Below are 15456 nucleotides of genomic sequence, written 5' to 3'. Positions count from 1 at the left end.
GGACTTTGCTGGAAAGTCCTCCGGGCCGACGTGACGTCACCCATCAGTGAGAATATTGGCCTGCTTGTCTTTGGAGAACTTCTGTTACAGTTAATTCCGCTTTTCCCCTCCCTCCCTACACACAAATACAGGAGCTTGCTCGCGCCACCTACTGGATTCTCCCGCAGGGCAGGATGGAATCTGACTGGCACACAGTAAAACACCTGGCCTGTGGCTGAAGCTGTTCTGATTTTGCCCTGAGCCAGAGATGCCAAGTTACCTAGTTCCAGGTTGGAGACTTCTTGGCCAGTCCTGGTTTTGAAATTTACACCCCAAAGCCAAATGCTACCCAATGAAATCGGTGCTACAGGTCCATAATGCGCCACGATCCAAGATTGTCTCAAAATCTCCAGGCTAGAAACTAGGTAACAGCATAACTGCGGAGAGCCCATACAAACCGAGTGACTGGTTCTTTAAACCTCGTTCCGGTCGACTCTTGAAGGTGTCCCGCGAGCCTCGAGTGCGTGCAAGCCGGTCTCTTTTAAGAGAGAGCAGCGCTGATGAAGGCGGTTCAGCTAGGAGACTCCGCTGACGTCACCAGTTGCCAGGCCGTAAGGGAAGCTCCAGCCACTCACGCACGCGCCACGCCGTTGGCGCTGCCAAACTCGAAGCGAAGGGATGGAGAGAGAGTAGTGGACGTCAACGCCTAGCCCCGCCCAGCTGTATTTTCGCACACGGCGTCGGCCGTGGCTCTTCTTCTCCCGTCTTGTCTATTTAAGGGCGCTCTGGGTGGGCGGAGCTTTGTAGTCTGTGGCGCGCTCTGGGCTTGGTTCGTCTTGTGGTAGGACCATTCTCTTTGGCCCCCCGGATCCGGTGGTACTGGACCGGCGACGCTATGAGCTCCGGAACGCCATATATTGGCAGTAAGATCAGCCTGATTTCTAAGGCGCAGATTCGCTATGAGGGTATACTGTACACCATCGACACGGAGAACTCCACCGTGGCCCTGGCGAAGGGTGAGTTTGTGGGGAGGCTCTTTGCGACGATCCGGTTCCGGTCCTGTAGGCTTTCTCTGAGCCTGGCTGTCACCGGGGAAATGGGGTGCGGACCTTGGCCGCCCTTGTATGTGTGGGTGTTGGGGAGGTTCTGGGAGCTTTCTGCAGTATTCGAGCTCTGGGTTTGGTGGCGGCTGGGGTTGGAGCTCCCCCACCCCTCCCCACACGGGCTCCCCCGTTGGGTAGGGGGTTTACCGCCTATAAGTGTAGGTATGCTCAATCCACTTTGTCGGGGTCTCCCGACATCCTAGTGAGCCCCTGTGTTGCCTCGATCCCTAGATGTTATTTCCAGGAGTGTGCGAAGATCTTTCGATCGTTGTTGTCTCTCCGGGACTGTGCTGCTGCCTGTACGGGCGATTCCCAAAGCTTAATTTGTGCAGCTGGGCTAAAAGCTCTTTATTACAATAGTGCTGCAGACTTTATAGCTGGATAGTAATATTTGGTTTATCTTGTTCAATGTGATGTTTTTCTTTACAATTTCGAAAATAATAATAATAAAAAAAAAGGTTTGTGAATGAGTAGCAAACTTGAACTCAGGGCAGCAGGGTTGGAATTAGCGTGTATGGAGCATAGGAGTCAACTTTTCAAAATTATTGGGGGGTGCTAAGCCCAGTGGACATAACCCCTCCCTGGACACGTAATATTGGGGGTGCTCAAGCACCCACAGCACCCATAGAGCCGGCTCCTATGGTAGGGAGCAGTGGTGTCTCTGGATAGAAATATTTGAGACGGTGACAGGAAAGGAGGACAAGCAAGGTATGAAAGAAGGCAAAGCAAAGAGAGGACATTTTCGTACATCAGGTTCACCACCCCTACCTGCCTTTAAATTAGCTGGCTAAGGTGTAAGAAAAAGTTCCTAGGGCCCTCCCAGCCAGTTTCGGCATGTAGTAATACTGCTATCATAACTAATAGTTCTTATTCAGCATTGGATTATCTACTGGACTGGATAGAATTGTAAAAAAAAACCCTGTAAATGCTAGTTATGTAACATACTACATTCATAGTAAGAACTTGTCCCCGATTTTCCTCTTTAGCCCCATCCCAGTCTTCCTTTCCTTCAACTCTCACTTAACTACTAATTTTCAATCTTCCTTTTACCCCTTCCAAGTCTTCCCTTTATCCTATTTCTAGCCTGTTCTTCCCTCTCACTCACTCCTTTGACCCTCACTTCCACTCTGTACTCATCACATCCCAGATCTTCATCTTACAACAAATTATTTTCTTATGCATTATTCATGTACCCTATACTGTTTGTTGTAAGCCACATTGAACTCAAACTTGTTTGGGATAATATGGGATATAAATGTCACTAATAATCTACTTTACTTTTTCATTCCCTCAGCAGCCCTAATTCTTTCCGTGTACCTCGTCCTCTCCTGAAACTAATCCTTTTATTTTCCTACCTTCCACCCAGCTTCCCATTTCTGTGTTTTTAGGCCCTTCCACGGCCCTCCTAATCTCTTCACATCATGGCTATACCTCTCACTCCAGACATTCCCCCTTCTTCCTGCCAATACAAGCTTCTGTCCTCACTCTTATTACTGAAACTGGTGCTCCTTCCCCAAGCTCCTTAATACACCCATTCTGAAAGCGGAGTGGCAAGCCATTTTTTTTTGGGGGGGGGGGGGGGGGTGCACATTCCATGCCATAGCACCTATGGTTAAAGGACCCTTGGATTAAATTGTTTAACAGAGCAGGTGTCAGATGCAGCCTATCATACTATCTATTGTGTATTCTAAAATTAACATCTAGTAAATTACATAATGTAAGTTTGGCTTCTAAGAATCCTAATGGGTGAATAGGTAGGTCACATGTTAGTGCAGCCCATAATGTGCACAGCTGCTGTAGCTATGAGTTATGTAGTTGAGTTCTACATACCTGCAGTAGAGTGCTTTGAGGTGGGTATAAGTCTCACTCCCCCCCCCCCCCCCCAAGGGGTCGAAGGGTTGATGCGGCTACCTTGCTTTACAGCTGTGTGCTAAAGCCTAGCATGCAGTTTACTAATACAAAGATAGCATAGTGTAAAACATTTGTTTCCTAATTATGTAAGCAAATGACATTCACATTCAGATGGTTAGTGTGCTCTCTCATTAATGTATGTTGTTTGCAGTTGGCCTAACACATACAAATCTGTGGTAATTGCAACTGTCTTGTGCACAAAAAATTGTATTTGTGGAATTAGGTGTACATTTGCTGGAATGATTCCTTGCAAAAATATCAATATTTTGTACATAATAGCATTCCGCATATGAACTGATATGCACACAGTCTGACCAGTGGCTACTATCTTTTGCCAACAGTGCAGTACTTCGCACTTAGTAGCACACCTCCCCTCAGTTCTGGTTTTCATTCTTTAAACCCGTGTTCTTCATGGAAGCCAAAAAGTTGTGGGTTCCTTAGCATCAGCAGCAGATGGACATAACCCACATCTCTAGATTCCTCAGCCAGCAGGTGGCAATAGAGCACTGATTTGTACAGTGCCTAATGGATGTCATGCTTCCTGGCTAGCCAGTATTCTCTATCTCCAGCAGGCGAAAGGACATGTTCCACTGGCTCCTGGTTTGGTTTGCTCCTAATAAGTACATAAATATTGCCTTACTGAGACAGACTGAAGGGCCATCAAGCCCAGCATCCTGTTTCCAACAGTGGCCAATCCAGGTCACAAGTACCTGGCAAGATCCCAAACAGTACAATACATTTTATGCTGCTTATTCTAGAAATAGGCAGTAGATTTTTCCCAAGTCCATGTTAATAATGGTCTATGGACTTGTCCTTTTACAAAGCCATCCAAACCCTTTTTAAATCCTGCTAGGCTAACTGCTTATACTACATTCACTGGCAACGGATTCCATTGTTTCCTACTTCATCATGCAAAAGCATATGGATAACCCACAAGACTTCTGGAATAAGGTTCCTTGAGTTAATAACCTGACCAACTGTGTCCTCTGTCTTTGTATGAGAAAGAGGACTCGGGTTTTCCGAGAGGCTCAGTGCGCCAGGATTTTTGGAGCCCAGTCCGACCTCTCGACGTCTGCATCGAGGTCGTGTCATACCAATACAAGGAGCCCAGGTAAGGATGGCTGCTTTGAGGTCCCTACATTGGGAGCATTGAGGCATCGAGTGGGTCTCCACCTGTCTCGAGGTCTTCTGCTGTGCAGGCCCCCTGGGGTCGTCCATGGTTGTGTCCAACCCCGAGACAACTGGAGGATTCGAAGTCGTCCTTATCGGCACCGAGGAGCATGGGTGACGTGCATCGGGTGAAGGCCAAGAAGCATCAACACCAATCTCCTTCCATGCATGGTGCCAGAAGCTCCAGGGTGCTGAGGGAGTCGGTACCTGAGAAGCGTCAACACCGGGAGGACCGCTCCCCCTCTATTCAGGAGGTGCCGATGCATGTAGCTCCAAGCAGCCGAGATTCTGCAGCCTGCTTCTCAACCAACACCACAGTCTTTCCCGATGGCGGCCCTCGATGAGCACCTCTGGGCCTTGCATCCTGAGCTTCTGGATGGCCTGATGCAGTGATGTGTGTCTGTATCAGGGGTACTTGCGCCTACCATACCTCCTGTTGCGGCCCATCCTGGTTCTCGGCCCTCAGTGTGTCCTCCGCCAGCGCTACTTGCGGCACCGGTGTCAACAGCCACCCAGGCCGGCACTCTGTTGGTGGGGAAGCTTCGCCAGAGTCCAGGCGGGAGACAGCTTCTCGACGTTGCTCCCAAGACCATGGGTTCTCGGCATCGAGGCAGGCTCGGTCTCGGACTTCCCTTAGGGAACTGTTATCCGACATCGAGGGGGAGTGCTCTTGGGCATCAGAAGAAGATCCTAGGTACTTTTCCTCTGTGCATCCCTTCTGAGCCCTCCCCACCACCTGAGAGGAGACTGTCTCCACCTGAGAGCCTCTTTCACATCCTTTGTGTGGGAAATGGCTGAGGCTTTTCCATTCCCATAGAAGTGGAGGATTAGCCCATAGCCAAGATGCTCGAGGTCCTGGACTACACCTCCCCTCCTAAGGAGGCAGTGTTCCTCTCCATGAGGTACTCAAGGCAGTCCTCATTAGACCTGGGCGTTCCCTCTGTCTTTCCCTGTGGCCCCCAAGAAAATTGATACCCAGTATGGGATCCACGGGGAACCTGGGTTGGTGAGGTCTGTTACCCCCACGACTCTATGGTAGTGGACGTTGCTTTCAAAAAAGCCAGAAGTACTAGGGACTATGCCTCAGCTTCCCCCCCCCCCCCCCCCCCCCACCCGCCAGACAGAGAAGCTAGAACCCTGTACTCTTAGGGGAGGAAAATGTATCAGGCCTTCATGCTTATCACCTGTATTCGGTCATACCAGCCCTTCATGAGCATCTACTTACAGAACTCGGTGCGGCAGCTGTCAGACTTGGTCGATGCACGTCTTCTGGAGTAGGCTGAGCCGTTTCGCCAGTTGGTCAAGCAGCAGAAGGCTTATCGCAAGTTCTTGGCCAGGGGCACTTGCAACACTTTTGACGTGGCATCCAGAATCTCTGCCCAGGGTATAGCAATGTGTAGACTCTCATGGCTGTGTGTTTCTGACATGGACTGTTCTGTCCAGCAGCGGATGGTGGATACCCCTTGCCGGGAGGATAATCTTTTCAAAGAGAAGGTCAAGGAGTTCTCAGACCAAATCAAGAAGCACACTAATGCTATGTCTTCTCTCTCCCACCGTGAGTCTTCTGCAACTGCTTTATCTAGGAGGTGTTTTGGTAGGTCGCAGAGTGCCCCCTATTCCTACTCCAGGTGTGGGTACACTCCTGTGGCTCGCCAGCCTGCTCAAGCTCAGCCCCAGCACATTCATTCTCAACAGCGTGCGCCTAAGACTCCAGCTGTTCCCTAGCAAAAGCAGGGGACAAACTTTTGACTGGCTCCAGCAGAGCATAAACTATAGTAAAAATGTCTGACCTGGACAACTTGCCAGTTGGGGGAGATTAATGATTTTTCACCAGAGGTGGCCTCTCATAACCTGCGACCGGTGGATTCTTCAAATAGTCCAGCTCAGATACACCCTTCAATTGACTTTCCAAACTTCAAAACCTCCGACTTGTCCATTCTTCAGCTTTCAGCACCTTTCAGCACAGGTAGATACTTGCAGAGGAACTCTCAGCCCTTCTCAAGGGCAGGGATTCTATTCCAGGTATTTGTGCCGAAAAAGATGGGGAATGCATCCCATCCTAGACCTAAGGACCCTGAACAAAGTTCAGGATGGTTTCCCTGGGCACCTTTCTTCGCATGCTTCAGGAAAACAATTGGCTATGCTCTCTGGACTTGAAGGATGCTTATACACACACCCTGATACTTCCAGCCCACAGGAAGTATCTTTGGTTTTGGCTGGGAACCAATCATTTTCAGTATTGCGTGTTACCTTTTGGCCTTGTCAGCTCCCAGTGTCCTTACCAAGTGACTAGCAGTAGTCGCAGCGTCGCTATGCAGACTGGGAGTTTGTGTTCCCTTATCTTGACGATTGGCTGGTGAAGTGCATCTCTGAGGCTCGGTAGTCCATGCAGATGACTATTCGGGTGCTGGAATTACTAGGGTTCATGATCAACTAACCCGAGTCCCATCTCCGTCCTGTTCAACAATTGGAATTCATAGGAGCTCTGCTCGATACAAGGAATGTCTGAGCTTACCTCCTGGGGGTGCGTGCGGACAATCATGTTTCGCTTGTCCAAGGTTCAGATGTCACAGCAAGTCACAGCTTGGCAGATGTTGAGATTGTTGGACCACATGGCTTCCACAGTGTAAATTACACCCACGGCACGCCTGCATATGATATCTGCTTAATGGACCCTGGCTTCTTGGTGGTATCAAGCCACGAGGAGTCTACAAGATGTCATTTAGTGTCCCCGGAGCTTGTGCACTCTCTTCAATGGTGAACAATGCGATCCAATTTGATCTTGGGACTTCCATTTCAAATTCCTTAGCCGCAAAAGGTGGTGACTGATGCATCTCTCCTAGGTTGGGGAGCTCATGTAGATGGGCTTCACACTCAAGGAGCATGGTCCCTCCAGGAAACGTATCTACAGATCAAACTCCAGGAGCTGAGCTCCAAGCAATCTGGAGCGCTCTTAAGGCTTTCAGAGATCGACTGTTCAACGAAATTATTCTAATTCAAACAGAAAATCAGGTTGCAATATATTACACCAACAAGCAGGGTGCACCGGATCTCACCTTGTGTGTCAGGAGACCGTCTAAATGTGGCATTGGGCTCGCCAACACGGCATGTTTCTCCAAGCCTATTATCTAGCAGGCGTAAACAACGACCTGGCCGACAGAATGAGCAGGATAATGCAACCTCACGAGTGGTCGCTAAATATGGGCATAGTTCGCAAGATCTTTCGAGCGTGGGGCACCCCTCGGTGGATCTTTTTGCCACTCAACTCTACCACAAGGTCCCTCAGTTCTGTTCTAGGCTTCAGACCCATGACAGACTGGCGTCAGATGCCTGCCTTCTTCATTGGGGGACAGGCCTTCTGTTTGCATATCCTCCAATACCTCTAGTGGGAAAGACTGTTGAAACTTGAGGAAGACTGTGGAACCATGATTCTAATAGCACCTTACTGGCTGTGACAGATATGATTCCCTCTTCCTTCTGGAATTGTCCTCCGAAGAACTGTGGAGATTGGAGTGTTTTCCGACCCTCATCACACACAGAACGAGGGGTCGCTTCTACATCCCAACCTCCAGTTTCTGGCTCTCACGGCCTGGATGTTGAGCCTAAAATTCTCTTCCTTGGGTCTTATGGAGGGTGTTTCCTGAGTCTTGCTGGCTTCCAGGAAAGATTCCACTAAGAGGTGTTATTCTTTTAAATGAAGGAGGTTTGCCTTCTGGTGGCTATGGTTTGTGGACCTGCTGCGTCTGTTGGTGGACGAGCCTCTACACCTTCCTCCATCACCAGATCTGCTCCACCAGGGCCCAGTTCTCATGGAGGATTCCTCCCACTTTGATCTTCAGCCTGGCTCTTTAGCAGACTTTGAGAAAGAAGGGTGATTCAGATACGGTCATCATCACTTTGCAGCAGGCCAAGCAGTGACTTCTGTGGCGTACGCTCGAGTGTGGCATGTCTTTGAGTCTTGGTGCTCAGAGAGAGGCTTCATTGCCTCAAATTTTGTCTTTATTGCAGTCTGGCCTTCAGAAAGGTCTGGCAGCCAGTTCCTCTAGGTTCAGGAGCTGCTCTGGCCCATTATAGAGGTGTGCATTTCCTCAAGGGGGGGTCATATTTGAAACCTCCGTTTCTTGTCCAACTTGGAGTCTCTCCTTAAGCCTTGTGAGCGCTGCAGGCCCTTTACATTTGAGCTTTTCTGGGCAGCCAGCTTCTCACTCTTCAGGCAGTGTTTTTGGTGGCTATTTCTTCTGCTCGCAGTTTAAGCTGCAGTCTCTCTTGCAGAGATCCTTTTCTCTGTTTTTCTGAGGAAGGAATAACAGTTCAGACTGTACCTTCGTTTTTGCCGAAGGGTGTTTTCCTCCTTTCATCTCAATCACCTGCTGTTTTTACCGGCCTTGATAAGGAGCTGTGTCCCAAGGATTAACGGTGTTTGTACCTTTTGGATGTCCGACATACTCTTTTACAGTAGTTACTATAACTTCCACTAGTTGGACCATCTTTTTGTCCTTTTTGCAGAGCCTCGGGAAGGTGAGGTTGCTTCCAACCCGCAGTTGCCTGTTGGCTTCGGGAGGCTATTTCCTCGGTGTATGTTCTCGCAGGTCGGTCTCGGACTCACGCAGGCCCATTCTACCAAGCTTTGGCGTCTTTCTGGGCGGAGACGCGAGTTTCCACTCTGGATAAGATTGGAAGGCAGTGACTTGGTCATCCTTGTGTTCTTTTGTCAATCATTACTTTGTAGATGTTTCAGCCCGGGAGGAATCCTCCTTCGGAGCCGCGGTCCTTTCAGCTGGACTTGCATCTGCCCCCCCCATTTGATTCTTCTTTGGTACATCCTACATGTCTTGATTCATCTGCTGCTGACACTAAGGGATGGAAAATTTTCATCCCTGATAAATTTATTTCCTTTCCTTTAGTCGCAGCAGATGAATCCAGAGTCCCACCCTTTTCAGTTCGCTTTTTCTGATGCTGTTGGGTCTTTTTTTGAAAAGGTTTTTTTTTTTTTTTTTTGCTGCAAGGTTTTGTGGGAGGTTGGTTTCTTTTAACCTTACCTTTCAGGTTAGGTGTTCAAATTCTGCATTTCTGCTTGGGTTGCATCTCTGTGAGGGAGGGATATCTTGGACTGATGTCCACTTGCACTGTACAAATTGGTGCTCTATGTCCATCTAATGGTAGATGGACACAACCCACATTCATCTGCTGCGACTAAAGGAAAGAAAATTCAGGTATGAAACAATTTTCCATTCTCTTCCTCACAATAAACGGAAGAAACAGGCAGGGATGAAATCCCTCAGTAACCATACTACAGAAGGGCAAACTAATCTCTTGCACCTTCTCAAGCCTTGTATTAAAACCTCAGTATTGTGCTCGGGACTAATGAAGTAAGCTTGCGTTAACAGCCATACACTACAACTTTAGCTCCTCGATGCAGTAAGCAAAGAGCATGCAAATTATTGCAGCATTGGTGTGTGATGTCGGGAAAAGCACACAGCAGCAGTAATATGTAGCTCTTTGCTGCAAATGTCTCTTCTGCCAGTATGTGAGTGGGAACTGACTCGCGTACTGCTAGGAAGGGATAAAGTCCCATTAGACTCTTGGGTCCCCTCTCATAGCCAAACAAAAAACCAGTGGTCTCATCCCTCCCACCCCTGATTCTCCTGAGATGATTTCTGATACAGTGGTGTAGCTGTGGGGGTGCCAGGGGAGTGGCTGCTCCCCCAAACGGACTTCCACCGGTGCCTTTTTTTTTACTTGGTGTGTTGCGTTTAAAATGCACGTTGGTGGAAGTCCGCTCTTGCTCTCCCGACGCCTTCAACCTGGCTCCACTTCTGTCCTGAACTCCCTCCCCATAGCCCTGAGATGATTCCACTTTCACCCGAGACCCAATACGTTAATTCTGTGGTAGTTTAGTGGACCCCAAGACCTACCAGACCCCACCCTTGCTCACCTGAAAGACAGGAGTGATGCACCCTTGCTCATGTCCCCTTTTTGTTGTCTTGCACATTGGTAGCACCTGATTCCTCAAGGTACATCTGGCAAGCACTGTGCATGGTCAGCTAGCCAAATAAGGACTCTGTCTTATGTGGTAGAATCTGGGGTAAGATGCAGCCATTTTGCAAGATAGGAAGCAGAAGTGATGCCTGCCTACTCCTTCTCTGTTGCCACTGACTTCTAGGTGATCAAGGTCAGTTGCTGCGAGGTGCTTCAGTTTCTTGCCATGCTGAACCTCTGACTCTTAAAAGATCTTTTAACCTCATCTGGCCACTCCTGGAGGTGTTCACTGGTGTTCACTGCTTCTCCCTCCTTATCTGATGTGGCCTTGGTCTATCAGAGCCATCATTGAAGGAGCTGTTAGAGGAGGGAGAGCTTCCCCCCTGAGCATGGGGGGTAACCTGAAGTACTGAGGTGAGGAGCTCAGTACTCTTAATTTTTGAGGCACTGGCAGTCTTTCCATTGAGGAGTCTTCTGCTTCGGTGTTGAGAATTCCATTTCCTTCGAGCATGAGTGGGCTTAGAGGTCCTAAAGCCTTCCAGATGCATCCAAACATTCAAGACCTGATTACAGCAGAATGGGTCTCACCAGATGCAGAGCTGAGAGTGGGAAGAGCCATGGCTCTCCTTTACCCATTGGTTCCGGAGGACAAAGAGAAATTGCAGCTTCAGGGTGGACTCCCTTGTTATTGTGGTGACTAAGACCACATCGGTGGAAGGAGCATTGCACTAAATAACCTACAGCATATGAAGCTAGAAGGCTTGCAGAAACAGGTCTTTGAAGTGGCCTTTTTGGGCCTTCAAGCAAGTGTGCAGCTCGTTTGTGACTAGAGCATGCCTGAAGTGGTATCAGCAGCTTGCAGAAACAGGTCTTTGAAGTGGCCTTTTTGGGCCTTCAAGCAACAGTGTGCAGCTCGTTTGTGACTACAGCATGCCTGAAGTGGTATCAGCTTGCAGTACAAGACAGGTGTCGTCATGCCCAGCTGGATGCAGTTTGCTGGCTTGGCAGATGCTATTTGACTTTACAGATTACAGTCTACAGTTGGTGCATTGGGCAGTGTTATGTCTAGTTGAACTGCCTTTTTAGGGCAAGTGGCTATTTGGAGAAGATCACAGTAACTTGCTGAAAGAACTAGGGGAAACTAAGCCACTGCAGTTGCTGGAGGATAAGACAAAAGCCTCTTGTCTGTTTTCAGGGGGCTCTGGATCTTGAGACAGCAAACAGTACAAGCAATACAGTCAGAAATCTGCTTTCAGGCATGCCAATCTTCCTTTAGTGCAGACAGGAAGTTCTTCTCTCATCTAGAGCACCTACTGCTTCTAGAGCTTCACAGTGATGTGAGGCTGGTGCATGCTTCTCTTCCTCTTGTGGTAGTCTTCTGAAGTTTGAGAAGGTGTGGGCCAAAATCACATCAGACCAGTGGGTTCTGGATATTCTTACAGGTTACAAGTTGGGAGTTCTCCCACCTGAACGTCCCTCTTCTTGCAGCCTCCTTGTTGAAATGGAACCAAGGTAGTTAAGGTTCACACCACTGGAGGTGCCTTGCTGGCACACTGGGCCATTGTTACAGTTCCCCAGGCTGAACTGGGACAAGGCAGATACTCCATTATCACAAAGAAGGAAGCCTCTTTTCATCCAATGTTAGATCTCAAAGGTCAAAACTGCTGCCTGTAAATGTCCTGCTTTTGTATGGAAGCACTAAGAGCAGTCATAGCCTTGGTTGAAGTTGGAGGATTTCTCACTTCCCTTGATCTTAAGGAGGCATACTTGAGTATGCCCATTTGGCTGCTGCATCAGAGGTTTCTACATTTTGCAGTGCTGGGCCGTCACTTCCAGTTCAAGGCTTTACCCTTCAGTCTTGCTATGGAATCAAGAATGTTTACCGAGGTTATGGTGGTGGTGGTGGTGGTGGCAGCTTTCCTTTGGCGCCAGAGAATCAGTTCACCTGTATCTTGACAACTGGCTCCTTCCTATGTCTTATTCAAACAGTGTGGTAGTGAAAGTTGTCCATCTTCTGCAGTCAGGTTAGGTGATCAATTTTGAGATGAGCAGATTAACTCCATCACATACGCTGGAGTCTCTCGACATCCTTTTCAACACACCAAGAGAGAAGATCTTCACTGAACGCAGGATGTCTAAGCTGGTTTTAACAGATTGCCTTCTCTGTTAAGGCAGGCCTAGGGTCTGGGATGGTGTCCAGGTTCAAGGTTAATTACAGCAGCAGTGGAAGTGGTGCCATGGGCAAGAGCTCCAATGCCCCCTTTACAGGAGTCTGTTCTCAGCCCCTGGTCTCCAGTGTCACAAGTATGACCTTCATCTTCCTTGGACCCTGGTTGCCAGACAGAGTATGTATTGGTGGCTGTCGCCCAGGAATTTTTCAGAGCTCCCTTTCCAGTAACACAATGGGAGATGCTGACAATGGATACCAGCAAGTTGAGTTGGGGAACTCATTATATACAAGATCTATCTGGCACAAAGCACCTGGATGGAACAAGAGTTATCGGTAGTTGATGATATCGCTAGGAGCTCAGGGCTGTGCAGAATGCCTTACGTGACTTCTCCCTTTCTGGCAGGGGTCCTGGTCTGAGTTTTGTCAGACAATGTGACAGCAGTGCCTTAACCAGCAAGGCAGGACCAGCAGTCATCTGAAGGCGGTGGAGGCAACCTCCCTCGTGAGTTGGGCAGAGGAAAATCTGTTGGCAGCTCATGTTGCTGAGTTCTTGAATGTGAAGGCAGACATTTTCAGCAGGCACTCCTGGGTTCTCTGCTTCTGGACTTGGTGGTGATGAAAAGGAATGCCAAAGTGCTCAAGTTCATCAGAAAGAACCAGTTTCGTTGGGGATTGATGCTCTACTGTAGCCCTGGTTGGAAATGTGTATTGTATTTTTTCTCCTCGACCCACGGTAGGCCACATGTTGAAAAGGATTGCATTGCACTGGGGTCAAAGTCTTGTATCTCCAGATTGGCTGTGATATGGGGACCTGATCAGACTGGATGGGATCCTCTCTATCCAGGTTTACAGCCTACTGAAGCAAGGTCCAGGGCTCGGTTGAGATAAAAAGGTTATTCTGATTGTCGTTGCTATCTTGTTTTAGGCTCTGAAATGCTGTGCGTCCATGGTGTATGTGAGGCTGTGGAGGACGTTTGAGGGCTGGTGTTCTGAGCACAGACTTTCTCGCTTCTCTGCTCAGATGGCGCAAGTCTTCAGAAATGGTTACAGTTTGGGTTCTCAAAGTTCAGCTTGCAGCTTTGGCCTATTTCAAGGGCCGACTACAGAAGATGTCTCGGCTCACCTGAATATTCGATTCTTGCAAGGAATGGGCTGCTTGAAAGATCTTACGCCTAGTAAGCATTCTTGGTGGCAGTTACGTCGGCACATGGGGTTTTGGAGCTTCAGGCTCTCATTGGGATCCCTTTTTACACTTTTTGGCGGTAGGGGTCTCCCTGTGCATGGTTCCTTTTTCTTCCAAAAGTGATATCAGCATTTCATCTCTATCAATTTGTGGAGCTTCCATCCTTTCACAGAGAGGACAAAGATGCTTGGTATTCTTTCTTGAAGCTTCTTGATGTGCGTAGTCTTAATTCAGTAGCTGGAAGTCACAAATGAGTTTTGCAAGTTGGACAGACTGTTGATAAGCAGAGGCTTCGCCTTATGGCTTCCAAGCCCACAACTGCTAGATGGCTGAAAGACTATTACATCAGCTTATTTGCTTAGAGGAATCAGGCCTTGCAGTTTTATTTTACAAGGCATACAGCAACATCCTGGGCAGAGACTACCTTACAGTCTCTGGCAGGTATTTGCAAGGCAACATGGTCAACGCTTTATACCTTTGCCAAGCTATACAGGGTGGACTAAGGTTGTATTAGAGTTGATTTTGACCCCGAATACATTATTCGTATTTGGCCGAATAGTGATTTAAATTAGAATACGAATAATGTGGGGATCTACTGTGCTAAATCCTACTTTTTGATCTCTGATTTCACATTGCTTCTTTTAGTAATTGTTAAAGCTTGGTGCCTATTATTCATATTTGTTCAAATATTTTTCATTTGTATTTGGCAGAATAGTAAATGCTATTTAGTATAGCTCTAGGGTGCCAGTTTTAGAGGTTCAGTCCTTGGTGGCTGTACCAGGATCCCACTCACTTTAGGGATTGCTTTTGAACATCCCACAGGTTCTGGAATAGTGGAGAACTTCCTAATGGAAAGAGAAATTAGGTCTTAAGGTTTCTGAGCTGTTTAGTTGGTGCAAAGGAATGGGTCAAATAGACTCACTGGTTCTTCCTGCATATCTGTTTTCTACAAGTTATCTAGAGATGAGAGGTCTACACAGTTGTTTGGTTAGTGTTAGGTTAGCAGTTTGGTTAAGGTGGTATTGTGTTTATTCTCCGTATTCTCCTTAATGCTTGTCTACATAACTACTGAGGAGCTGGACCTTGGCTTAGTCTTCAGTTCTCTAGCTCCACCTGCTGGTTGATGGATACAACCATCCCACAGGTTCTGCAATAGTGGGAAGGACTAATGGAAAGAAAATTTATTAGGTAAGACCTAATTTTTCCTTAATGAGTTTTTGTGCACAAGTGCTAGGGCTGCAAGTTAATCACAGTTAACTCTGATAAATGCTATTGCAATTTTAAAAAATGCATCGCAGCGTCTCCTGTCTCCTCCAACTCTATTCTGCAGTCTTCCATTCCCAACACCTATCCTTGGTGCAGTCTAACATCCCTCCCCTCCCCCTTGTGCCGGTCTACCTTTAAATGTGGTCTTCTGTTGAGTCCCTGGCAGCAGCAGCATTACACATATGCTGATTCGGTCTGTTTTGAAGCTTTTCCCTGACCAATTCCACCCATGCAGAAACAAATGGTGCTAGAGGGAGAGATTCAGCCCTTTCGGGGGAGGGGATATTTGATATATTGCCTTTCTGTAGTTACTATCAAAGCACTTCACCTAATATATACAGATGCTTATTTTGTACCTGGGGTGAGTTGCCCAGAATCACAAAAAGCAACTGTGGGAAATAAAATTGTGCACTTAATTAAAAATTTTAATTGAAATGCAGCCCTAATAAATACATTTCTACATAGGTCCAAGGAAACAAAAAGGCATGCGATCTGCAATATCCAGAACGGAGCAAAAAAGGAGCAGGTCACAAGGGTAAAACCAAAAGGTCCAATTTATTCACCACATACATGATAAATCATAAAATGAATGAGAGCCCAATAAGATCTTGTTTCGCCTTTACCACTGGATTTTGTGCTGCTTCTTTGGAAGTGAAGCTTTTTTTTTCCTGAAAGATGGTATTTTGTGGAACTAC

General features: G+C 47.7%; 1 protein-coding gene across 2 annotated transcripts in view; it reads left to right on the top strand.

The window, feature by feature from the left end:
• The first annotated feature begins 773 nt into the window (after window positions 1–773).
• The window catches only part of LSM14B (LSM family member 14B), a 40704-nt gene continuing 26021 nt past the window's right edge, over window positions 774–15456 (top strand). For both annotated transcript variants that reach the window (XM_030211421.1, XM_030211420.1), the window contains exon 1: window positions 774–995. In XM_030211421.1, the coding sequence (XP_030067281.1) occupies window positions 875–995 (121 nt within the window). In that variant the 5' untranslated portion in view covers window positions 774–874. The remainder of the gene's footprint in view (window positions 996–15456) is intronic.

This window comes from Microcaecilia unicolor, chromosome 8 (assembly GCF_901765095.1).
Source record: "Microcaecilia unicolor chromosome 8, aMicUni1.1, whole genome shotgun sequence".
Taxonomy (NCBI): Eukaryota; Metazoa; Chordata; class Amphibia; order Gymnophiona; family Siphonopidae; genus Microcaecilia; species Microcaecilia unicolor.
This window is presented reverse-complemented; position numbering and strand designations above follow the sequence as displayed.